This window comes from Solenopsis invicta, chromosome 7 (genome assembly GCF_016802725.1).
Source record: "Solenopsis invicta isolate M01_SB chromosome 7, UNIL_Sinv_3.0, whole genome shotgun sequence".
Lineage (NCBI taxonomy): Eukaryota > Metazoa > Arthropoda > Insecta > Hymenoptera > Formicidae > Solenopsis > Solenopsis invicta.
Window position 1 is genome coordinate 14,690,997 of NC_052670.1, and position 26,722 is coordinate 14,717,718.

Consider the following 26,722-nt stretch of genomic DNA (forward strand, 5'->3'; position numbering starts at 1 on the left):
CATAGGAATTTAAACAAAAATCAAAATCTTTTTACGAAAACTGCAAAATTTTCTCTAAATTATTTGTTATATTATTAACTTTTTAATGGCTCCAATGAACTGCGGTTTCTAATTTTTCGGAATAATAATTATCTCTAATGTATCCTCATAAAAAAAAATCGCATGGGTATAGATTTGGGGGGAGGGAGGTATTCCGTTTTTCCACATGACTGAATTTGAGGTATCCCAGCCAATTACAGTCTCTGTACACTTGATAAATTGCTTCGAAACTCCGCACAGTGAGGCGTCACCCGTCTTGCACAAAATAACATTTCTTTATCGAATCCTTTGTTTTGTAAATAAAGGAAGAAACCTAAGGGTTGCTGCACCATTTTTTTTGTAACTTTCCAGTGACAGGCAATTAAAAAAAAAATGCAAGTCAATTTCTTTCACTGTAAGCGTAACTCCTACTGTTACTTTTTGTGAGTGTAAAGATTTACATCAACAAAATTTGTGAGATGTTTTTCTTCCCTTAAAAATGACAATTTCGCTTGTTAATGTATTTATTTAACCAAAAATGTGTTTCATCGGAAAAAATAATTTAATTTTCATTAATTTCCTCGGTTTCAAACAACTATAAGTCATCATTTTGCAGAATTCTATATGTTGCTCCATAACTTGTTTTGTTAAGTGATGGATTGATATTTTGTAGGGATGTAGTTTCATAGAATGTGTAGATTTAGAGATTCTAAATACTTGAGCTGCTTCTGGAGAAGAAATTTTGATTTTGTTTAAAATAATCCTCCGTTTACTATTTCCTCCATTACTACTGCAGCCCGAGGTTCCAGTAAATCATGTCTCTACGATTTTGTATAATACCATATTGTGTAAAATTGTCGATTACTTTATACACAATGCACGTGAAATTATTTTAAAGATGGATCAAAATCAATATTAAATAAATGTAGCACTGTATATATAATATAATTAAATAAATTTTTATAATCTCTTTAGAGTGTTTTCACTTTCTCTGTACGTTTTGTATTCGGTAAGAAATGCGATATATGCATTAGAGTATATTTTTCCTGTAAAAAAGAAGCCCTCGGTAAAATGAACTTTTTCTTCTTACACCATTCATCTTTTAACATTGCTTCAAAGACGATTAGAATAAAACCACAATATTTGTGTTCGAAAACATCACCTGATGAAAATAGCTCACATATATCATTTTATTCTTATTGTTTACCGAATGTTAAACAAGGATAAGATATGTTACACAGAGGCACTTGAGTGATGTTTCCAAGAGCAGCTCAGTCTGCTCAATAGGTTCACTCCATGAAAAAATGCGTCGTTGTGTAAATTTTGTTTTGAGTTGAATTAATCCAATGAAATACAAAACGTAACAAAAATGTACATACGTGCACAGACAACTTTAATTTTTAACTTATTAACTTTTATTATTTTTACATTAATTTTATTATTTGTATATTTTTTAATTTAAAAAAATCGTTTACAAGAAAAAAATTTATTATTTATGATAAGATAGCCTTCTATTCGATTATGAATTTAATGAAATTAATAGATGATTATGTGACTTATTATTATAAAATATTTACAAATGTTATTACAATAATTTTTTAACTTCCCATCCCTGATAATTGACTATTTAGGGAAAGAGATAGAGAAATCTCATTTTTTTATAAAACAATTTATTCTGGCTCTTTTGTATAAACAAAAATCGCTGCATTATCTCTTAACTTAGCATAGTCGAAACACGCGAAATTGTGGAATGGAGTGTTGCTTCCTGTATATAATTTTATAATTCGCCAAACATCTCGGAAAGCATGACTGTGATGGGAAAAAATTTCAAATCAGTTCTGCGCGCTTTACCGCGTCATTATACGTTATCATTACAAAGTGTACAATTAATACATGTAGATCAGTATCCTATACGCTAGACACTTTCCCTTCCCCTCCCATTCATTTTTCACTTATTGCAAAAATGTTTCGCGGAAAACCCATGATATCTGCACTCTACAGTGTTATTTCTTCATTTGATCACATTCACGCATTTTCGAGTGTCTTGCTTGTTACGTGAGGAAAACTCTCGGACCGCTTCATCGATTGACGCATTCAAAAAATGCAAGAACAAATTTCATGATTGTTTATATCAGTTAATGTTTTAGAGCTCGTCGGATTTAGGCTTGAGCGCCTTGCCTTTGCGATCGTAACCTTTGAGCTCATCGGTGGAGTGCTTGGCAATATACTTGATGAAGTCGTCGAGCTCGCGACCGCCCTCGTATTTAACTGGACTGTCCTTGGCATCTTTGGGTACCCAAAAGAGCGTCGGGAAACCGTGCACTTCGTACGGTGCTGGCACGTCGTTCGCCGTGGCGTCGAACTTGACGATCTCAATGTCCTCGTTCTCCAACTTCTCGCCCAACTCGTCAAACACCGGCGCCAGTTTCTTACAGTGACCACACCAGGGCGCGTAGAACTCGATCAGCGTGTCCTTGCCGTTGTCGGTGACTACTTCGTCGAAGTTTTTAGCTACCGCGACTTTTACGTTACCCGTATTGCTCTCTGGAATCGGTTCTGACTTCAGGTACGGCTCCAAAGCACCAGCCTGCAAATCCTTGAGGAACGTCTCGAACGTGTCCATGGAGAACTCGTCTTTCAGAACAAATTTCTGATTCTTAGCATTTCGTGCCAGAATAACCGGTTTATCACCCTTCGCGAAGTCAATGCCAAAGTCGTTCAGTTCGTGCTGGAAGTCATCTTTAGAAGCAATGGCAAAGGAAAGCTCAGGGAAGTTCTTGGCGACTTTGATAATTCTGTTGCGCCAGTAATTTGTACCCTTGGCATTCTTCACGTAATCCACATTGTAGTAGGCAATTACCAAAGGATTTTTGAAGTCTTGTGCGTTATCACGAGTGCGCACGCCAGCGATACCATAGCTGTAACGAAATCGACGTTACAAGATGGTCTCAAGATTAAGCAAAAATTTTTGATAAAAGGATGATAAGAGAATGATAAATGGACTTACTAATTCTTGGTGATGAATTCGTTCACGTCACTAACGGAGTCGCTGCCTTTGTACACTACACTGTTGTCTTCAAACTTGTTGTGTAGTATCTTTGGTCGATAAAGAATAATCGTGTTCCTGAAACAACAAATGCATAATTAATGTATTTTTTGATCAATTAGGGCCATGACACAAAAAAAAAACAGTAATGAAATCAACAATTTGGATTTGTTATCGCCTATGTTATGTCTAAGTTCTTGATTGTGATTGATTCGATTACTGCCTACATTTTACTGCTCAGTTTTCTTTTGTTTGCCATAGCTTTTAATTTCTTCATGCAAACAAGCATGAAAAAACTATTTCTACAATCTTTTCAATACATACTTGTTAGACACTTCGTCCAGAACTTCTTTTACCGACGTGTGACCAAATCTGACCTTCTCTCTGAGTTTTTTGGAAACAGTATGATATGCTGTGGATAATGGAGAATCATCCTCGAAGTAACCTATCACGGTGACTTCGTCGGTTTCTAGGAACGTTTTGTGAGCCGCTTCGCTAGTCAACTCCTTAGACGCTGGCCCTACTTGGGACTGAAACAATAATCGTGATTAAAAAGAATTGTATAACTAAATCCTAAATGAGATAAAAAGACAAGATGTTACCTTCATATATTTAACAATGCCAGCTGCTTCTCTAGGACCGTTGTAGTCGGACCTGAGCTCGTTACGCTCAAAGATCTTGAGCGTCGGGTAACCGTTGACGGAGAACTTGTTACAAGTTTCTTTTCCGGCCTCTGTACAATCGACCTTGGCGAGCGTGATCGGAGGCTCGCTACCTATGAGCAGCTCAGCTGCTTTCGCGTATTCCGGTTTTAAGCGCTTACAATGCCCGCACCTGTGACAAAATACACATTCTGTTAATAGCTCCTTAATAATTATTCTGCCTCGTAACGAATTAATTGAATCATTTTAAAAACAATATGTCATTTTTTGTCGAAATTAAGACGATTCAGATTCAAGGAAGATACATGTAATTTCCTACAATCACATTATTTAAGGAAATGCTAGCATGACAGAACATTATAGGTTCAAATTTTTTTTTAATTGTCTTTACAGATTTAAAAATTATTTTACATATTTAAAGTATGCACAAGAATAAATACAGGAAGATGCAGGTTTAAGAAAAAAATTAAAACATTGTATGTATCAGTAATTTTTTTAAGTCTCCTAATATTTATTTTTGTGTATATTTTAAATGTATGAAAGGATTTTCAATTCTGTAAAACCAACTCAAAGAAAATTTAAATCTGTAATGTTGGTAATTCAGTTACACCAACATCTCTTTAAATGGATGTTAGCTATGTTAATTTTACTATCCAAATTGACCTATATTTGTATGCAATATTAACATAATATAGTAAACACATCTCTATTACGATGATAACACACAAATATGTGCACAAATTTTCCAACAAAGTATTCTCTTATGTTAAAGCTTATTTCTACAAACAGTATTGTTCTTTTATGTAATTCCGATGGAGAAGTATGTTTATTTTATATGTACAAAATCTAAACTTTTATGTGCTGTTATGAGTATCAAGCCTAGTTAATAACAAAACTATATTTAATAACAAATAAATAGGCAAACAGCCAAGTTAGATTTAATTGCATATAATATTCATTTTAACAATTAGAACAAAATTCCTTAAAATTCTCGTACATAATATTCTTCAAGGTGAACAACTTTACCAACAAATCGTATTGTATATATGATTGTTTCGACTAACATTAAGCTTCCCTCATACAATAACAAATATTTCCTCAATGTGTTACACGTCTGGTTTTTATCTACTCACATTAAGCTTGTCCGGCTTGTAAATATAGAGACGTGAGAGTCTACAGTTAAAATTAGAAAAAGATTATTTATAACAACAAATTGTGATAAGTTATGTTTAAACTACCATAATATATTCTACAACAGGTTTTTCGAGATGTTACAGATAGTTAAAAAAAAAAATTCATAATTTTGCACAATACTGCATGTTGCAAACCAATAACATATCTTATACGTGCTCAGACATATGTATAAAAAAATATTGGTGTACTCCATGATAGTAATCAAACAAATATTAGACAGCTATATTTTCTATTGTTTTCTCATTTTTTATAAAATTATTGAATCCATGTTATTGTTTATACTTTAATTGTGGAAAAGGATTTATAATTCTGTATAATCAATACTTTTATGTCTAAAAATAATAGCATTTAATCAATAAAATTATTCTCCTAATCCTTCCTCTCCTACAGATTCTTTTTATTGTTTTTCAAATAAGTGATTCAATTTATAAACTATATTTTTAATTGAATATGTATGAATAACTACTACATTTTATATTTAAAGACTAGAATTAACAAGAAAAATTAGAATTGTTTCTTTTTTCTATTTATTGTAGCTATCTTCCTAAAGCTAAAATTTACTGCTGCAGTACTGAAAATCTGTGGTATATCTAACATAAACTATAGATTATTAGTTGTGGCAGCATATATCAAAACGCAGCCTGCAACTCTGAATTTAAAACAAATTCTTTTGTTGAGACAAATAAGATTGTTTCTAGTGTCTTAGCTTCAAATAAAATAATTAAATAATTCTAATTATTAGAGAAGGGAGAAAATAAAAATAAATAGAAACTAAAAAAAAAAATGTGCAAAGAAAAAATCTGCTCCTGTAAAATCTCCTTATCGCGAGAAATAAAGATAATTGTTCACGACATTCATCGAATTTTGAAGTGGAGACATTAGAAATCTACGTCATCAAAAGTTCGAGTAATACCGTATGCCGGCATTTGGCGCTTCAGTAAGACACAAAAGAAAGGACGTCCCTTGAACCTATCAGATAGAAGATACGAGCCTTATCATTAACGAAGAGTTGTATTACAACACAGATTAATTACAATTACAACAAATTCGTTACACTACGTAGTTAAGTATCAAAAGTCTGGCGTTCGAAGACGAGCGCTCCGCGTTTCCTTCTAATCTGAATCTTCCGGCAATTTTTTTACTCTTCATAGTTTTTTTTTCACGAATATCTCGTCTTATTAGGGAATACGGAGTTTCGAACGGCCGATTGTAAATGCAAGAAGAGAGCCGTGATACAGCCCGGCTCGAAGGGACAAAGCCGACGGAGATGTCTTTCCCTTACCATGGTGCATAAAACATGACGAGTGTGTTCTCGTGACGCTCGAGCTCACTCTCGAAGGTCTCGTCAGTGAGCTCCAGGACATCCTTCTCGTCGGCGAGGGCGCCGAGCAACAGCAGCGGCAGAATAATCAGGCACTTTCGCAGCATCCTCACGGCAGTGGGTTGGGCGATCACTGATGGATCCGAAGCAACGGGTATGTCTCTGGCCGTTTATCCGTCCGTTCGTCCGTCCGTCGTCGTAGACGTGGCTCTTCCCCACAAAGTGTCGTGACCAGTCGTGACCAGCGGTATGCGACGCGGCCCGCGAGGTGCTGTCGCGTGCTGATTGGCTCTCACGCCGCTCTCCCGCTGATTGGCTGATCTGCCGCATGGCGCGCCAATTGGATGACCTGCTGCTTGCGCGTTGATTGGTCGGGCTATACTGGCTGCACGCGCATACATACCCGGTGTCCGGAAAAAAAGAACTTATGCCGCTGCCGATATGCGATTTCAAAGTTTATTTCAGTCATGTTTTTTTTTAAAGCAAAACATGTTTTTTTTAAATAGGTTTTAAATAGTAATTAAAATGAAACATGTTTAAAACAAAGATACACTATTTAAATACATTTTAAACACATGATATACAGGGTGATTATTAATGAATGCATGCTTTACCGACGGATACGTATTTCTAACATATTATTAGATTAGAAATTACAAATGCTCCTATGGTAAAAAGTGGGGACGTTCATTAATATAATAATCACCCTATATAGAATAAATACGTAATCTATGCAAATTTTTCATACAATTACGTCTTAGATTACATATCTTATATTACAAATTACATTTTATTTTTTAATATATTTAATAAATAATAATTATTTCCAAATTTGATTTTATTTCTGCAATAAAAATTTCAGCAATACATAAAGAAGTGCTTTTGTTGTAACTATAATTTATAAGATTTTAAATTTTAATAAAAATAAATAAACATTAAAAAATAAATTTAATATAATTAAATATTTTATGTACTCTAATATAAGAATATATTATTTAATTTCTACAAAAATATATGCTTAAATATTAATTACTCTAAATATTAGATATAATTTTTGTTTGTCCTTGTATGTTTTGAATATTGAACGGTTATTTAAATGGATTTAAAGATTTAAGATTTATTTATATATATTTACATATAAGATCATTTTTCTAATTTTATGAGAAATAAAAAAAAATTATAAACCAAAAAAAAATAAACATACGCCGTGAATATTTTATTCCTTTAAAATTTTTGTATAAAATTTATTGAATCTTTCTTTAAAAAAAAACGTGCTTTTAATAATTAATTAAAAAACACTCGTTTGTCTAAAAATAGAATAATAATAAAAGAAGGTCATGAATAAGCTACTTAAAGAGATGTCAAATGTATATTCTTTAATTAACTGAGATATAATTAGAAATATTTCAAATTCTTTTAGTCATCATCAGCTTAACAGAAATAATTCTTAAGAATCTAAACAATATCAATATTTAAAAAGATATAAATTTATTGCAACGGTTAGACGCATGTATGGCAAGTAAACATGTATTACATTGGCTGTAAAATCGTTGTCTTTATTGTTGTAGTTTTTCAAATCTTTGTTATTATTTAAGTCCATATTAAAATTGCGTAATTGTCTTCCCTCCTTTTTTTTTTATAAGAGCCGTATGTTGCTAGTGTGTCATGTTAATCAAAATTTCAATATTTCTAGAATATAGTTAATCAGTTAATCAGATTATATAAAAGCGATATGTTACAGAGTTGTACTGACAATACTTCCGACTGTTCTCGATATTCATGAGACAATGTTCTTAATATTTGTTTTAAAACGTTAAAACAAGTGTTTGTTTAAAAGAGTGTAGTGTTTAACATTTGTTTTAAATATTTTAAATTCTGCGCAATTTCGCTTTTTATACATAGTAAAAATTTTATCCTGAGACGATTGACACTTTACATTTTAATAATTTGACACTTTTTTGAAATGTAATATGATATAAAATTGTATTAACTGATTGGAGCTCGAAGAGAGCATTGAGTTAATAAAAATAAGACCTCATGACGAATTATAATCTTTATATCTGCGTTTTCGCAAATCGAGGTTTCGTGCCAATTCTAAATAGAATGATCTTGAATCAAAGGTATACTTGACTGAAATGAATCTTATCTCGAGTAGGAAGATATAGCTTCTTTAAATAGACTGATAAAATGTTTAGTGGACTGAAAACAATAACGTAGATAAATTTGATAAGACTTATAAAAATACTTATGAAAAAATGATTGTATATACTATATTGTGCAGTGTGTATTGTATATACTTTTACTATTAATTCCAATAACTTTTTCACGAGTCCAATAGTATTTTTCTACAAGGAAAGTGTTACTTAAATTCAGAAAGATCTGAGAACCGTGAAATAATTTCGAAAATGTTTTATGTCCGTAATACACATTTCATATTTTTTATTAGATGTATAATATTATACGTACATCCTTATCATCCTGTATGTTTGATATCAGCATAAATACGACTTTAAAGCGACCGGAAGATGTATTTTTTTCTTGTGATGGTGGAAGATACGCAGATAATTTCACGGAAACAGGTTCACGGTATTCGCGAGAAGAATATTTTACTAATCGACTTTTATGTACTGACTGTTTCTATTTATGTAGATTAATTTAATTTAATCTCGATTTGACTTACTTTTTATCTTTTTAATTAATTAAATTTAATTAAAATATGAAAAAGATAAAAAATAAGTCGAATTTAATTTATATTGGCAAAAATAAACGTTATTTATCAATAAATTATCAATATTGCGTATAATTTGATTAAAAATTGAATAAATTGAAACTCATTTTAAATAACGATAATTATAATAGTCTCTTAATTATCGTATGTATAACTTTTAAAAACATAATAATGATTTTCATTTTTCCCCAAATTATCACGTTTTATCTTATGATGCAATGACTTAAATCGCACTTACACAATGTTAAGATTATTTTCACGCTGTAAACAATTTATAAAATTTGATAATATTCTTTAGCTTTTATCTTTCTCGGGTGGCTCCCAGAGCAGTTTTGCAATAAATTATCAAGTTAAATTAGCATTACATATCTATAGATTTTCAGTACTGGCAATTTAAATTGTGCAATCTTGAAAAAATCTGTTAGGATAAATGGAGCTAAGTTAGGTTAACTTAAGTTGAAATAAAAATTTTTTCTCATTATTTTTTAAGGGCAAAAGAAGGAATTATAAATGTTTATGTATCTGCTTGCCTAAAAAAAAAAATTAAGGCCAACATCACACGGTGTTCCCAAGCGGTCACCCATCCAAGTACTAACCGTGCTCAACGCTGCTTAACTTCAGTGATCGGACGAGAACTGGTTTTTTTTTTTTTTTTTTTTTTTTTTAATTAGTTTATTTGCAGGACTTGTTTACAATATTCTTGTTGGAATGTTACAAAATAAACTTGGAAAGAAAAAACATTTTTGTTATCAATTTATCGAATGAGCGGTACGGTGCATAGCACTCTCGCCGCTACGCACAGTATTTTAGCCTATGGCTATAATTTATAATGATTTCAGTTTTCGATTTTCGTAAATAGGTAATCTACAATGTAGAAGTTGTTATTTGCAGATTATATATATATTTTTTTTTCCAGTAAAAAAAATGAGTCCTAATTATTGAAAAAAAAACTGGATTTTTTAACACTTTATCATAGAATTGCACATAAATAAATAAATAAGCAACTTATAGGTAAGTAGAAATTATAGTAACATAGTAAGTGTACAATAGTACTTTTTTTTTATTTTTTTTATTTTTTTCCTCCTTCCCGCGTAGAGACGAGAACTGGTTTTCTAAGCGCGATATGGAAGTTGGCTGATCGCTTATGTTATTGTGTCTGGTTTTATATTTGTTACTTCCAAAATTTTGTTTCTTTTTTCAGCTCCAATTGGAGCTAAAGACTATTGTGTAATTACTTAATTAGCAAATTGATGTGATATGGTTCATTTTTATGATATTCATTTTATATGGAGAAGAAACAAAATTTTGGAAGTAACAAATATAAAACCAGACACAATAACATAAGCGATCAGCCAACTTCCATATCGCGCTTAGAAAACCAGTTCTCGTCCGATCACTGAAGTTAAGCAGCGTTGAGCATGGTTAGTACTTAGATGGGTGACCGCTTGGGAACACCGTGTGATGTTGGCCTAAAATTTTTTTCGTTTTTTTTTTTAGGTAAGTAAATACATATACATTAATAATTCCTTCTTTTTCCCTCAGAAAATATTGAGAAAAAATTTTTATTTTAAATTCGAAGAATCCATTTTTTAAATATAATTTTCTTATCTTATATTCAATATATTAGAAACTTTTCTGGGTACTTAAAAAATATTCAGGGTTGGTTAATATGTAATATTTTTTAAATTAAAATTAATGGTTTATAAAATAACTTTCGGCTCGATCAAGTTATAATGCTTTATTTTTGTTACTTGCATTATCTCAGATATTTTAAAAAGATAATATTTCTTTTATCTAAGATAGATAAAGATAGTGTACAGTATAATAATCTAGATAAAGATAAGATGAGGCTATTTCTTTATCTAAATGATTATCTAGATAAATTTGTATATATAACGACAAACACTGATTATAATATTATTAAAATCACTAAAGAATAGAGCAGGATGAAATAATAAGTAATCGCGTGTTTAAATGTGGCTCAACATATCTGTTACCTACTTATTAATTAATGTAATGATTATCCATCATGAATGTAACTGTCACATAGATGTAAAATCATTGCCTTTATATACATGTATGCTACATATAGCAGTTATATCTATTTGCTGGATATAATGGAGTTATTTCAAAATTAAAAACGTTACTTTAAAAAGTAACACGTTATCGTTACAATTACTTGAAAAGTAATAGTTCGTTATTTTTTCATTATTTTTCGTAATGCTACAGTATAGTAAGATTTTAGATTTAGATTTAGATTGTTATGATTTTAAAATATTTAACATTATTTAATAATTAATGTTAAATACAGTAATATTAAAACTTGAAACTCTTTAAGTCATTCTGTATATAGAGCACGCACAAAGCTTTTTTATATTAAACTTATCTAATTTTTTTAATTCTTTATCTTTTAGTATACTCATTTTTACAAGAATTCAGATTAAATTTTTTTTTTAATACATTATATTATTATTAAGAACGCATTTCTACAATCACTGTCAGTTCTGAAAATTTACAGTATATGTATATGTAATGTAAATTATTCAATACTAACTATTAGAATGCAGCTCAAAATTTAAAGTACTGCATTGGAGTATTTCTATCCAATAGCGCGTAATCTATGGAATAAATATAAGAAAATAAAAAACTAAAGTAACGAAAACAGTAATAGCTTTACAAATAACGCGTTACTTTTCTCATTATAATATATAAGCGGTAGGTTATAGAGAGAAAAAATTCATCTTTTTTTTACTCTAGGAAACTTTTAATAATCAAAAGTCCCTCCGTTCATATACAAGTCTGATATAAGACTATCGATACAACGAAGACAGGTTCCGTCCATTTACACGTTGCGTTCATATATATATAATTTATATATATAATATATTTATTTATTTATATTTATATATATAATTATATTTATATATGTATACCGATTATTTACAAAAATCGTTACATGTATATAAATGACGACATTTATAAACGCGATAATTTAGGAAAGGTGGAAACGTATTCGTGAGGGAAAGAGGCGAGGGGCGGGCAGGGGAGGAATAGAGTGAGGAAGAGGGGAAGGGCTATCACGCTTGCGAAAAGTTTCCCGAAATCAAGGAATCGACTAAATTCACTAAATCTTTCAGCGTCGTCGGCGAGACGTTTTGGACGCGGGTTTCGGCTTCGAGACTTTGCGAGCAGCACTGCGACACGGCACTCCTCGTTCTCCAACATTTCGCACGTACATTTGTTACGCATTTGCTTAGGTCAAGCCTCGAGAAACCGGAGATCTGTTCTTTTCGACTGCGCACACAACGAGAGAAACGAAATAAATATATATTTGTTATCTGTGAGCGGAATGCTACTGTGGGTAAATTTTCACCCAAGTATTAATATAAATTTCGCAATTATGTACTCTTGAAATTTTGACAATTCAATAATTTTTTTACACAAAAGTAATATTGGTTCAGTTAATCTAACACCTTGCAACAAGGTTGCAAGACATTAGACACTAACATAAAAAAAAATATTAAAAAATTCTTAATTACGTGGAGAAATCTTCGTTCACAGTAATGAAGAAAAACACGAGTAGCATTCCAGGGTTAATATATCGAAGAGACGAAAGGAAAGAATGAGGGGTGAAAAGAGAGAGGAGAAAGGGAATAGGAGACGCAGATAAAGAGAACAGATCCGAAATGCCATAATCTTCAGTGCGCGAAACTGAAGGCGGTTGAAGAGATTTCAGCGAAGTAGAAATTAGCAGTCCTATCTTGGTCAATATTCGTTAGCCACCTTCGATACAAACGGCTATTAAATGTTATTACTATTATTATTTTAATTATTAGCTATTCTCGATCCAATATTTATCAAAGATTCTTATAAAACCGTAGATCCGATCTCGATCGCTCTCCTATTGATTAGAAAAAGGGATTGACTTATTTTACTTATCAACTTTTTTTTCATCGACGAGTCTCATTATTAGTTCGCGGTTAACAGGCTATCGTTATCAAATCTCGAGTATTAATTCTCTCAAGTTCACACTTCAAGCACTCACACACCGCCGGTTCCGCTCACATTCCCATGAAGAAATGTAGATCCCGCGGGGGAGAGAGTTGAGAAAGGCCGGAAAAAGGGATTCCCCATAAAACTCGAAATTAAATTGATTCAAATATAAAATTATATATTACTTCATAAAAGAAATACAAAAATATCATGTAGCAAATATGTTTGCGTTTTATTATGCAAAACGTAAGAAGGTATAAAATATCGGTAAAAATGCGGTTAATCAGCATGCTGAAAGAAATCAGCACACCAATACTTTGATCCGCATTCACGACTTTAAAGAAGAAAAACAAAATGAGATCTCGCGTCTTATTTATTACTCAAACGAAAGTTTGGTCACTATGCTGAATTAACGATTCCAGCATAATTGAGAGGCGTGTTTCCTACATTTCTTCACGATTCACCGTCCGTAGATTCGGAAGTGCTCGCACGGTATTTCGAGACTACGGGCAACAAACGAGACTTTCAAGGACGGGTGAAGCTCACAAAAGAACGGTGACGAGCGATAAAGCAAGATAGACACGAAAAATAAAAGGAAAAGAAGAAAGGAGGTGAGGCAGCATAATGCGAAAACGCAAGAAAAATGAGAGGGCTTACAACACGCATCATCCCGATGCAACTGTACAACTATAATACATTCGTACATCAAGCCGATGCTATAAATAAAGGGAAAACAAGGGGTCCATTTTCGCCTACGTCTTATCACAGGCTACGATAATTTAAGGATCTGTTACATTCAACAGGGGGAGGCCAGCCACCGTCGGACCGGCCTCGGACAGCGAGAAAGGACAAGCGGAAATCTTAACGGACGTATCATAGAAAAGTGATTTTTTTTTCTCCTCCTTAGGCTTCACGGGAGAGAAGACGCTCGATGGATACGCAGGGTCTATGCAGGGACGATTGTAATGACAACACGATAATGATGCTGATGTTGATATTAATGATGTTGACGCTGCGCGAAGGACATGGAATTCGCGATCTACTACACGTGCCTGTCGACAAGTATTTCTTCGAATATTTAGTTACTACGTTCGTTTCTATGTTATTGCTTAACCGTTACATCGTAGATGCGAGAATGCAACAAAGTGACAGACCGCAACTGAAAGATACGGTGCAACAGTAGCTTAGTTCACTTTTAATTTATTAAAAATATTCAGTATTTAAGTACTTAAATACATTATTACTCAATATTAAATACAAAATTGATCAGTTTGAGATCTGAAGAAGAATATATTTATCTTCAAAATAGAAATCTGAGAGAATTAACTTTGTTTGAATTGATGAAAGAGTACGCAAATAGATGCAATTTTTAATTTAATTATCTTCTCTCGTCAATCTGGAGATTCTTTTCAAGATAATAAGTTAAGCTACTTTTGCACTCTCTTCAATCATTGCAGCATATAGTTCGAGCTAAATTTCTGCTACAAATGATAGTTATTATAAGAAATAATTGCAAATTGTTGAAAAATATTACACGAAACATGTACTGTACGTAGAATTGTTAATAATTGCACCAACAATAAAATTGACGAAAATTCCAGATAAAAAATTACAATATTACAATGATAAAAAATACAGTATTCTTCGTAGATTAAAATCTCAAAAAGGGAATTCTAATAACATTCTAATAACGAGCAGAGATATTCTATTGGCGCCAAGACAGAACTATATCCAAATAGCGTTAAATATTAAACATTCATAAAATGTTTCGTTTGTATTGTGTATTTCGTCAATATGGAATAATAGAATGTTCACATTCAAATGTTAGTGAAATGTTCAGAACAGTACACATTTTCGCCGCCAGATGGCGAAACTGTATTTTTCTTAAATCATATGGGATAGAATGAAAAGCACAGCATTATAAGATTTCCCCTTTTTCCTCTTGTTTTAAGATGTTATATGTATGTGTGTGTGTGTGTGTGTATATATATATATATATATATAAATTATATAAGAATCTCTCAGGAATATGTATAGAATATCATCCGAATATGTAAAATACGAATATTATTCTACGTCTATTCTATGTTTTTTAAATATTCTTGGGAGATCTAAAATACAAACATAAATGTTTTCACTAACATTTGAATATTCCTTTCACATTCTATAAATATTTCAGGATATACTGGAATATTTTTGGAATATTATTTTAGACTTTATGAACATTTCATGAATACTTCAAAAATATTTAGCGTTAACTGGGCAACTTTTAAGGGGTTAGATCAATGTAAAAAGTAAAAAAATTACTCTAATTTAAAAAAAATAGCGTATACTTTTACGATTATTTTGAGGCTCGTGTAAAAATTTGAAAAAAGTTAACGAAGTTAAGATTATTTTTATACAAGCGCGTTGGAATGCCCAGGCAGCAGATAGCCAACTTAGACTTTCATTTAGTGCTTTTGAGTAAACATCTTAATGCATTTTTTCACAAAATTATTCAAGCAAGCTGTGTGAGAACATAAAAAAATATTTTAAATACAATTTTATTAATTTTATTACACTAAATATAATTAAAATCATAATTTATTACTTGTATCATTAAAAACATATGAAAGTACATTTCTATTTTACATTGATCTAACTCTTTAAACAACGAAAGAGTTGGTGCAAGCAATCTTATGCATGGAAAAACTTCTTAGAGGTTCCAACTCAATTATCCATTCGATACATGCAAAATGGACAATATATAAAATAGAAGATAACAAGAGCATCGAAATATTTTCTAAGCAATCATTCCCAACTACATCGACGACACTTCGCGCATTGTTATCGTTGACAATTTTTCCACGCGAGTCGTCGACGGTCTTTCGGCGCGGCGTCTTTCGGCGTTCGAGATCCCACACGTGAAACATCGACGTCCTTCCCTATCTACTTTAAGAACATTATACAATTACATACGTACGAATGTATAAAATCTGTTTCCTTTCCTCTTCTGTTTTACCACTAAATGGGAATGTACGATCCGTTCCTTCTTCCTCCCGTCGCGCGCGTTCCTGCGACGCGTCGATTGTAGAAATATCATTACAACGATTTTCTTATAAATACAGAGCGGCTGTTTTTGCGAAATGCGCGTTTTTCCGAGTCCGTTTAACGTGAACAAGCAGTCTGGCATAAACATTTTGCATTTTTCCCATTCAGACCGTGCAGACACGAGCGGTAATACAGCGAAAAGTCTCAAAGAATTTACATTTTAATAAAATTCCAAATATCTTTAATATTTGTTAAAATAAAAGCTTTTCAACATTTTACAAATTTTAAAGAAAATTTGTAGAATACCTCCTTACTCCAGATTCTGGTTCTTTACGATCGGCAAGTCCAGAATCCTTTCGCTCCCTTTGTTACCTCTAGAAGCAACGTACATTCGATTCAAAAGCTGCGTCCCATTTTTTTACTTTAGCAGACTCGCCAATCGTAAAGCAACATAAAGGACCTGAATCCGGAGCGAGGTGGCATTCCACACGTTTAATGGAAAAGGTTTTGAATAATTTTTGAACGCTTTAAACGCTTCAAAGTTTTGTGAATTTGGAAAATAAATTAGGTATTAACGTGAAATTAAATACATCGATTACTCTGCTCGTGAATTGCTGCGAAGATATGGGGAGATTTTTGCAAGAGAAATGTGCGTATTAAATAAGAGATATCTCTTTTTTCGACTCGAGATTTCATTCACGAACTTTACTTTCTGAATTCACGGACTCGGTTCAATTAAAACGCGTCTCTCGCGAGACTATAAAGTAACATCGACGTTCCTTACGGGAATGTTTGCGATTAATCCTCGGATTACAAAAGTGTACGTATACGTGTACATGTGTGCGTATGCGTGTGTGTACTGTTGTTACTTCCTTTTTTTCCCTTATTCATAATGGCTCCAACATTCAGAGGCGATATTTAAGTATCTGTCGGCAATACACCGCGATCGCGAACGCTCGCGCGCGGTCGGCGCTTAAACAACATGCTTACTTTCGAATGTTGAGCCGCCGAAAGGCATACATCTGTCATTACGATCGTTAACATCGAGTTTAAGTTATGGCACACTTATTGAAAATGATACGCTAAATCCGCGGATTTGCGCGAATTTAAAGCAAACGGCGAAAAAAAATTAACGTATTCGAATGCGCGTTTTTGATAAAATGTAAAAAGTTAGATGGTACAATTCTCTTTTCTCACCTGAATTGCTAAGCCTGGATCTTTTATGCGCAACGATGGCGTGATAATAAATATTTCCTGTATTTTATTTTTTTTTGCGAAGATACGAACGACGAAACATCATCAGTTACTTGATCGGAACTTCTTTTACTCTCGGAAACAAAAGAATCCCTAAATTTAGCGTTTCACGTCTTATGAACTTTGTGTATATATCTTAAGTCGTAAAATTCTATGTACATATCCGCTTTAAGAAATCTTAATATTCGCGTTCGTAGTTCTAAATATGTCTTAAGTTATTTCGATTCCATGTATGTCTGTGTATGTAGCGTGTGCGAAACTTTTGTCAAAACGTTTTCCCCTTTTATCTCTATCCTATCGTTTTCTTTTTCGCATACGCACGTTATCGCTATTTGTCAAGACATTGTGCAATTACATGTAACGCTTTTCGTGTTTCTTTTTTTTCATTTTTACTTTATCTTTTTCAGACGGAATGAATATAGGGATTGTATCGTCGTTTGAGTTCGCTTGGCCGTAATAACACGATAAAAACTATTTAAAAATTCTTGCACGATAATCTACATCGATAGAATGCAAAAGTAAATACACCTGAGGGGCGATTTGTGCATTGGCTAAAAAAGGAAACACGCTAAAAATTCTGGCATTTTTGATATCGTTGCTATGTGAGATATATATTTATATATAGATATTATGTATCTATATATAGATATTATTCGACGATAAATCTCATTTTATATACGTTTCATAATAAATCTTTCGTAAATGTGGGCTGGACATACCCTCTTTTAAATACTAATAACAGTCTCTTCAACGAGACTATATCAATGTCGTCACTTTGCGCTCAGCACTTTCGTTCTTGGCAATGTGGACAAGAAGACACGAAGAAAGAGAACGGAAAGACGGAGCGAAAAGAAGCGAATAAAGAAAGCAACATCGATCTTACTTTCTTAACAACTATGTAAAGCTAATCACTATTATCAAATATCGAGTCATATATCCCTAATACAATATCAATAAATACATCGCTCTGAATACATCCAACATGAGACATGCATACTGTTATGACACATGGATTGACTCTTATTATGCTTGCATTATTATCTGATCCGCGCCACGCGGACAACCACCATCTTAGGACCATTCGATCAATCGAATTCCACAAGGGGAAATCTTTTGCTTGTCACACACTCCGAAAATGAAACGAACGCAAATGACTAAACTTAAATAGAGACTTTGCTCGTCCACGTTGTGCCTACGTGGGACTTGTATCAGTTGTATTTTACGAGTGCGCCAAAGAGCGAAGTTTAGTTATTAATACAAACTATATGTTGAGACCAAACATTTACGTCTGTATCATATCGTATAAACTGTATCGATAACGTATAAAAAAATCATATTGGATCACTTTGTGAGGCAGGCGCACTATCGCGAGGTCTCGGTCGGACGCACCACTTCCATCACCGTTGTTCACAAGAAATACTGCAGTCATATCGCACAGACGTTGAGAACTATGCACTGCACGGTTAGGTGACACGTTTCGTCACTACACCATCACAACGGCATCCTCGCCACAAAACAGGAAAGGATACTGATCGATCATCGTCTGGACTACGTCCTCCAGGTATGGCCTCATAGCCTCGAATCTGCCAAGGTCGTTAAATTCGATCGGTAGTAACGTAGGCCACCAGCAAATCGCCAAGTTCTTACTATCCATACTGTTGAGTTTACAATTCTCCGCAACTCTGAAGATGTATAAATTTAAATTATAAGTAACAGGATAAAGACATGTTTAGAATGTGTCTATGAAAGAAAATATACATTTTCAAACTCGTGTTTACATTCAGAAAGCGCGCTCTCAATGCTGTTGCATCATTCTATCTTTGTTTTCAACTATTAAACAATAAATATAGAATAATATGATAGCGCGATCTCCAAACGCAATTTATATCTTTATATTCTTCACTTACTTCACGAAGTGCTGGAATACAAATTTAAGAACATCAAAGTTTACAGGATTTAATTTGTTGAGCATCAGACGAAGAGCTAACAATCTCCCACTTCGATCTGCAATTTCACATTTTGGGATTTAATCTTGATTCAAAAAATAATCACACGATTATTACCTCTAAAAATAGTACTAACCTTCCATGTTCATACAAGTAGCCGACATAGGTTTGCTAATACCTCGTGCACCTGATACATGGGCATAACATATTTTAAAAAATATTATGCTTCTTATTAGTGTAATCGTAATAAAAATTTAACAACATAAGATTAACAACTTAAGGATTTTAAAAAAATTTAAATCAAGAGTAGAATTGCTTAAATTTTTACAATTGTAACTTACCTGATATATCTTCCAATTCGCTCATACGTTCTTTGTCAATAAGCGGTGGTAGTCTCTTGGAAAAGAAGTCTTTCAGGGCTGTAGCAACAGCATTTACAGGAATGTCCAAAGAATGTATGTCGACATTACCATCTATACGTATAGACAGGAAAAAGAATTCACGTTACTCGTTACACAAAATTTATGTGAAACATAAACTTGGCGTTTTAAAGAAGAAAATATAATTAAAATCGGAAAAAGTTTTTAACTAAAATAATATACCTTCTTCGAATTTTTGGAACAGCAATTCCACATGCGCACGATTACCGGGTACTCTGTATATTCCTTCCGAATCTAATCCCTCGTCCTCGATAAATCGCACGCATTTCTCAAGGAATAAAGGTATCCGATTCGTATCGCTCTGTGCAAAATCCTCAATCAAGGGTTGCTGCGATTGACCAGAGATCGGTGTTCCTCCGGGGCCTTTGGTCTGTTTTATTTTTTCTTGTTTCTTCTTTTCCCTCTCTTTTTCTTTCTCTGCATGTTTCTTAAGTTTCTCCTCTTTTTGTCTTCTTTTTTCCAACTTTTCGTCTTCCTTTGCTTTTTGCTTGTCTTTTTTCCTGGTTAACTTGTCGCTGTCCTTCGATTTATTTAATATACCAAACTAAAGAACAGGCAAAGCAAGTTAATTACATGCATATATATCATAACATCAATTTGTATTATATGTGCTAAAAACTTACACTAGGAGAATTAATTTCACGAGGCGAAGAGACATCTAGACTTGATTCATCATCTGGAATGCCAAACGTATTTTCACTCCTTTGCTTGGCTAAAATAACAAGTTTCATGCAAGTTAAAAAAAGCATAGACACAGCAACTTAATGAAAAACGTGTTAACAGACATCATATTTGAAAAGAAAAAAGAGAATCAAAGCTGCTGTTAATTAAAAAGCCTCAATTTAAATCAAAACGTAATATCATTTATACATGCGTATGCAGATGGTTAAATTATTGAATTAGACTTTAAGTTGCATAAAATAATTCATTCAAATCATATTAGAAAATTCTCTGCACTAATCAATTACTATAATTAAATTATATGAGTAAATTATACAGACAAAGCATTTTATAAAGTATATTTAAAGTATATTTTATAAGGTTGTAAGAATGAATATCCTTATCAAATTAAAATCCACCACTTACAGGAGGCGCTGAACATCTCCTGCGTCATATGTTTCATATTAAACGGGTGTTGTAAGTATTGCTGTTGCAGAGAATTTCCGGAAAATCTTTTCCGCAAACTAGCCGCGGCATATTTATATTGTTTCGATCTGGACCTCGAGGTGTGTTCCGGATCGCTTGATTCGGAAGTATCGGGCGTTTCGCTAGATACTGAAAAGACGGAGATATTTCGCTAAATATCGCCATTCATAGGTAACGCAGGAACTTTTATTACAATCATACACACTTAAAAAAAAAAAAAAAAGGATAAAATGGAGAAAATGTTACCTCTTTCCGCAGGATCAACACGCCAATTCTTATCATCCTTCATATTGTAGTTTAGACCGACAATACCGTCACCGCTACCCATGCTGGCCAATGACGGCACTTTTGGTGTCGCGACCGGTATCGCCGTACGTTTCTTGCGTATTCGTTTGTGTGACGAACACTTCTTATTCCCCTTAATCAGGGCGTCCGTCGCCCTTTGTCTCTCCAAGGAACTCCACTCCGAGTCAGAATCGCTGTATGCTGTGTGATTATGATAATAATTATTGTAAATAATTTATATGTAAATTTAGCATTCCAAAAAGATATTTATTGTAAGAAGAAAAGATCTTACATGGCTGTCCCTTTTCGCGTCGGTGGCGCAACTTGGATTTGTTATTGCCGATAGAATCTTGCACCAAGGCGTACATATAATCGCCGTCGTAGGCCGAATACATGTTCGGAACGACATCCTTCACCTGTGCGTACTCGGAGCCAAGATCCACCAGTTCCGGAGTAGCGAGAGGAGCGTGACCCATTGTCATTTTCGGACCATGCTCATCCTTCTCGCCAATCGTCATTCTAGATATCACGTCTGTTACATTGGAAAAATCTTTCAGATTGATTTTCCCGGGCTGTTTCAGAGTCTGACTGCTGCCTTTTGGTCGTGGCTTAATCTGGGAGATATATCGTCGACCCGTCGTAAAGGCTCTGTGCGAGTAACTGTTAACTCCGTCTTGATGCATGAACGTGTCCTTTACCCAACCTATGCAAAGAAAAAAAACTTACAACTCGACAAATTTTAAACAATCACGAATTTTTTGAAGTTGCGCGATGGTCTTGTATGTTACTGACCAGATAATTTATTTGTGATATCTTCATTTTTCATTAGATCTCTTTCCCTCTCCTCCCGATAGAAATCAACCTGGCTGTAAATGTCACTGTCGTCGCTTGGTGTGGCCCTGTGATCGGCAAATTGTTCAGTCAAACCAGTGTCACCTAGATCACCGTCGGGTGTCAACTGTTCATACGACTCGGAGCCGCTTCTAAAAGTTACAGACATACTGCTTCACATTAGACTTTGGGTCACAAACAAATTCAAACGTTAATAAATCTGCTGGCTCGGTCGCTAAAGAGCAGCTTCTAGAATAGTTACCCGTCATCCGGTGTCTGAAGGTGATAGCTCTCGTGCCGCGGTGGCGGCATCGGATGTAAAGCCGAATATTCCAGAGTGCCTTCTCCGCTATCGTTCAAATTCCCCGGCTCCTCCATATTAAATGCCTGCTCGATTTCAGGTTTCTTTTCCCATACCACTTTGAAGAAGGGCGTGTAAAACGCAGCTGTATATTGCATGAATAATTCGTTAGGAAATTGGGTTTGCCTAATATGCCAAATTTGATGAAAACTTGAGTTTCTCACTTTTTTGTTGACAGCTGGATGCGGATGTCATAAAATGTGCCTCTAATTTATCTGCAATCGCGTTTCCCTCTGTGATAAGTAGATGACTTAAGTCGTTACTGAAGAAAGCATTCGCGCCGCCAGTATCGGTCACAGCCATTATTTGTATTGGTAGATTTGGTATGTTAGTGGAAAAGGCACTGCAAGATAAAAAAACCCATGCAATAAAAAATATGTAAAATAAAATATTATGTATACATACTTTAAAGTTGCGAGAGAGGCTTTCCTCTTTGTAGAATAGACAAGTATAAAACCGTGCACTAATTCATCTCTGAACGCATTGGCTCCGTGAAAACTCGAGATAATGACTTCAACTCGACGTTTACATTCTCCCAAAAACGTTTCCAAAACTATAGATCTATCTCCGCTGAGAAAGCAACATTGATGATTGAGTAAAGGACCGAGAACATTTTCAACCGAATAAGGATCGCCGCAGAACATACACATTATTATCCTGAAATCAAACGTTGGCTAAAGTATATTCTACGAATTAATTAAATACAACTATTACAATTGATAATCTACCTAATGTCAGGCTCCAGACATTCGATAACACTTTGATATATGTTTAAAAAACCAGCTCTATGATTTATGGATTGTATCAATTGCTGCAAAGCGTCTTTTACCAGTGAAGTCGGAAACCTTTTATGTTTCTCCTGTTCCAGATCGTCAATGCAGACATCAATAAACGGACATTGCAAACTAAACAAAATTAACAAAGTTATTATATGTTCAACTTTCAATTTGTATGATTAGTACATAAAAAGAAATTAGTATGAAATCAACAATCATTAACAAAAATATAAAATCTTCTTTTAAAGAATGTGATCATCTTAAATTTCAGAGCAAAATATGATTGTCATGATAATAATATTTAAAAAATCTAATTCTTGATTCGAAGACATTGTTATTTCCTATCCAATATTTTTTTTAAACTCATAAAAATTATTATTGAATAAAAATAAATATATTTTTCTTAATGAAACTATATCAAATTTCTGTAAGCAAGTTATATCTGTTTAAAATAATTCAATTCTTTAAAGATTTTATATTTTTGTTTATACATGAAATAATGATTATTGATTTAATAGTAATTTTATTTCTATCATATTAATATGTATGTGTATAATATATGTATTGTATTAACTAAAAATTTCGATGCATTAGAAATAAATGCAAAAAAGTGATTAAAAATAAATATTTATGACATTGTTTCCTTAACAAAAATAATATTTATATCAATAAAAAAAATGTTAACATAATTTTTATTTTCTACAGTTTAATTTGACCTATAAAGTCGAAGTCTCTGTTTAACTGATTAATGAACTAAATCGATACATAAGAGATTAATCGTAAAAATAAAAGTTTTCCGAAACACTATAAACAATTTAAAAAGGTATTTTAGGTAAAATATTTTTGAAATTTCTCAGTAGAAAGTTTAAAATTGGTGCAACTATGATAACAGCTTGTGGAGACTACATAGTTTTGTAGGTCAAAATAAACCATACAAAAGTTTACATAATATTTTTTTATTGATAAATATTAAAATATATTTTGTTTAAATAAATCATTTTTATTAAAAAAATATATCAACTTATTTTATCAATTAATCAACTTATATCTTCTACTATCTCTTGCATTTACTCCATGCGTCCAAACTCTTGACTAGTGTATATAACATACCTGTCAGCGAGATTTTGTCCCTCTTCTCTAAGTTTCATGGCCTCCATTTCATCAATACTGGCTTCTGGTATAAACATTATTACAATGGGCAATCCTTGAAATGGTAGCCTGTCTTCTTGCTCTAGATTTGATAACAAGGTTTTCTCTAAAGAAGATCGAATGTATTCAAATGAATCTTCATTCGAATAGATACAAAAAGATCCTAAAACGAAAAAGACACTTGACATTGTATGTACACTTTTGTAAAGTATAAATCTACAACCAACAACGGTATTTACCATGCGGCATAAAATCGGAGGTAGTGAAAGAATTATGCGGCAGCCCGACATCGCCGTCTATGATACGATATCCAAGAGTGTACAGCTGGCAATCTATCTCTACTTCATCATCGTCCGTTTGTGCCCTTATTTCGCGAGCAAACTCTTCGCTTAGCCCGTTACTTCCGAGTATAACTAAATTTAACTGATTGTTGTCCGACGTTAACTGCCACTGGCTACTGTGATTCCATGAGGAAGGTCTGTTAGAACGTTTTCAGAGTTGTGTTATGAAATAATTCAATATTGTATAATCCCGTCTGGCATAACACTGATCTCTTACCTGTGAGCTTTCGTTCCGAGTATTCTTTCTATAAGTGCATCCATGCAATTTGGATAAGCGGGGCAATGTTCTCTTATAGGACAATGTACGAATCCCAAATGTTGAAACAACATTAACTTTCTATCTTGATCTAATCTATCTAATGCTTTGTATCTAGAAGCATAAAGATGATAAAATTGCATTATATAATAATAATATTATTTTCATATACACAATTATTAAAAAATCAAAAATTTACTATAATATTATTTTCATATACACAATTATTAAAAAATCAAAAATTTACTTTAAATAAATAGTCTATTTAGTATATTATATACCTAAAATCATCCAATAATGCATCTGTAATTTCTTTTATATCATCCTGCGTAATAGTTCCAGATGGAGCTATACTTTTGAAGTGATAAAATAGATCAGCGTGTTCCAATAATAATTCCTGCAACGTATCATAATACTATATTAATTACACATATTCTTTATGTAACATAATATGACAATGCAGTTATTACAAACACCTTACTTGAAAATTGTGTTTTGCCTTTTCAATAATTTCCTTCTGATGCTGATCATAAATTTCTTGACAATCGTGATGAGAAAGCTCCTCAAAACAATCCCTCCCCATAAATAAAACTCTAACTTCAGACAAATGTTTCCCAGGCGTAACATAGCCAGTTTCTTCCAACAATTGCTTAAATTGTTTTTTCCACCTAATAGAAATTTATCATAATTGATAAAGATAGAAAAAAATTTTTCTAAATAATAATTAAACGTGTAAAAGACACAATACCAAATAATTATATAATTATCCATTGTTAATCTAGCCATTGTTAATGTTTCATTGTTATCAAGACTTGTTATATTTATGAAATTGGTTATATTTATAGAAATTAGTAAATTACTGCAATATTAATGGGTCTCTAATAAAGATGTTTTATTTATTCCTCGAGCTATCTTAGTAATTTACATGCATTATAAGAAAACTGATTTATTGAATATTGATAAATATTGATTACCGGCTACAAATACCTCGAATCTACATAATAATACATAAATCTGTCACATAAATGTTAGCACAATAAACATCATAAAATATTTCCAACTGGAAAACATATATTGTAAACAAGAAAGCAAGTTAAAGAAGCCAAAAATTACCTTTTTGGAAGTCTGCACAAAGAAACGCCACCCAGAATAAAGCAAAGCATTGGTAAATTGAACATGAATATTAGTAAAATATTTCCTAACTATCAAATGAAAAATGGTGTAAATTCACTAATAATTAGCAGAATTAGGAATATGTTACTTGTAACAAAGTTAGAGCAAGTTTTTCATAATAATTAAATTTTTTTTCTTTCTTTCTACTTAGTTGCATTTTTTTGTGACTAGTAACTATTTAGTAGTTATTTTAGTAGTTATTTTCATAGTTATTTCATATATATAAATATATTTTATATATTTCAAATTACTTATTCGTCTGATCAGCAGTTCGGCAGAATAAAATTATAAATCATTTTTAAAAATAGCTGTCACATAAACATTAAAGTTAAAACTTTATTCTTTGAAACAAGCTCCAATGGTTTACAATGATTTTATCACAAAGTTTGAATTGAGTAAATTTTTTAGCTAAAAAATATTGATCTCGTAATTTTGATAATATATTCCAAGTATATGTATAAAATTATAAATTATTAATTCTGTTAATATATTAACAATATTTTGATTTTAAATTATTAAAATAATTGTGATTTATTATATATAAAATTATAAAATAATACAGCATACAATCAAGTGTTTAAAATAACTAAAATATTTTAAAAATATTGAAAATTTAAGATTCTTGTAAAATAACAATGCATAAATATTATCAAAAATTAAAAGAAAATTAATTGAAAAATAATGACTCGTTACTTGTGAAGTTAATTATACGTTAGAAGTATAATTATAACTGTAGCATGTTACTTTTGAGAGTTGGTAAAATGTAATAGTT

The 26,722-nt window shown here is 32.4% G+C and overlaps 2 protein-coding genes, 1 long non-coding RNA gene and 1 other non-coding gene across 12 annotated transcripts in view; 2 read left to right on the top strand and 2 right to left on the bottom strand.

The window, feature by feature from the left end:
• Nucleotides 1-1,668: 1,668 nt before the first annotated feature.
• LOC105199784 (protein disulfide-isomerase A3) lies at nt 1,669-6,488 on the bottom strand. Its single transcript, XM_011167019.3, has 5 exons — nt 6,203-6,488; nt 3,667-3,898; nt 3,389-3,594; nt 3,026-3,142; nt 1,669-2,936 (listed from the first exon to the last, which is right to left on the bottom strand). The coding sequence occupies exons 1-5, from the start codon at nt 6,346-6,348 to the stop codon at nt 2,162-2,164; spliced, it is 1,476 nt and encodes a 491-aa protein (XP_011165321.1). The 5' UTR covers nt 6,349-6,488; the 3' UTR covers nt 1,669-2,161.
• On the top strand, nt 5,415-6,326 carry LOC120358205. The gene is made up of 2 exons (XR_005575172.1): nt 5,415-5,982; nt 6,103-6,326. It is a non-coding gene; the product is annotated as an uncharacterized LOC120358205 (long non-coding RNA).
• Nucleotides 6,489-10,320: 3,832 nt separating the features above from the next.
• On the top strand, nt 10,321-10,439 carry LOC113004481. The gene has a single exon (XR_003269057.1). It is a non-coding gene; the product is annotated as a 5S ribosomal RNA (ribosomal RNA).
• A 1,272-nt stretch (nt 10,440-11,711) lies between these two features.
• Nucleotides 11,712-26,722, bottom strand: part of LOC105199818 (rho GTPase-activating protein 190) — a 29,207-nt gene continuing 14,196 nt past the window's right edge. For 3 of the 9 annotated variants that reach the window (XM_026137869.2, XM_026137868.2, XM_026137867.2), the window contains exons 5-24: nt 25,891-25,902; nt 25,259-25,445; nt 25,059-25,174; nt 24,739-24,891; nt 24,420-24,658; nt 24,142-24,343; nt 22,984-23,160; nt 22,661-22,912; nt 22,420-22,598; nt 22,157-22,340; nt 21,856-22,064; nt 21,356-21,766; nt 21,025-21,264; nt 20,719-20,907; nt 20,256-20,344; nt 19,795-20,176; nt 19,534-19,665; nt 19,329-19,379; nt 19,154-19,250; nt 18,730-18,928 (exon numbers count right to left, since the gene is read on the bottom strand). In XM_026137869.2, coding sequence (XP_025993654.1) covers nt 18,730-18,928; nt 19,154-19,250; nt 19,329-19,379; nt 19,534-19,665; nt 19,795-20,176; nt 20,256-20,344; nt 20,719-20,907; nt 21,025-21,264; nt 21,356-21,766; nt 21,856-22,064; nt 22,157-22,340; nt 22,420-22,598; nt 22,661-22,912; nt 22,984-23,160; nt 24,142-24,343; nt 24,420-24,658; nt 24,739-24,891; nt 25,059-25,174; nt 25,259-25,445; nt 25,891-25,902 — 3,700 coding nt within the window. Of the gene's footprint in view, nt 18,929-19,153; nt 19,251-19,328; nt 19,380-19,533; nt 19,666-19,794; nt 20,177-20,255; nt 20,345-20,718; nt 20,908-21,024; nt 21,265-21,355; nt 21,767-21,855; nt 22,065-22,156; nt 22,341-22,419; nt 22,599-22,660; nt 22,913-22,983; nt 23,161-24,141; nt 24,344-24,419; nt 24,659-24,738; nt 24,892-25,058; nt 25,175-25,258; nt 25,446-25,890; nt 25,903-26,722 lie in introns of all 9 variants that reach the window. The other 6 variants (XM_039451420.1, XM_026137872.2, XM_026137871.2 and 3 more) reach the window with 6 other exon arrangements.

Coding starts and splice junctions, on each gene's coding strand:
- LOC105199784 (XM_011167019.3), bottom strand. CDS start 6,348: ATGCTGCGAAAGTGCCTGATTATTCTGCCGCTGCTGTTGCTCGGCGCC. Junction 3,899..6,202: donor GTCATGTTTTATGCACCATG/GTAAGGGAAAGA, acceptor ATTTTGTCACAG/GTGCGGGCATTGTAAGCGCT. Junction 3,143..3,388: donor CTGGACGAAGTGTCTAACAA/GTATGTATTGAA, acceptor TTGTTGTTTCAG/GAACACGATTATTCTTTATC.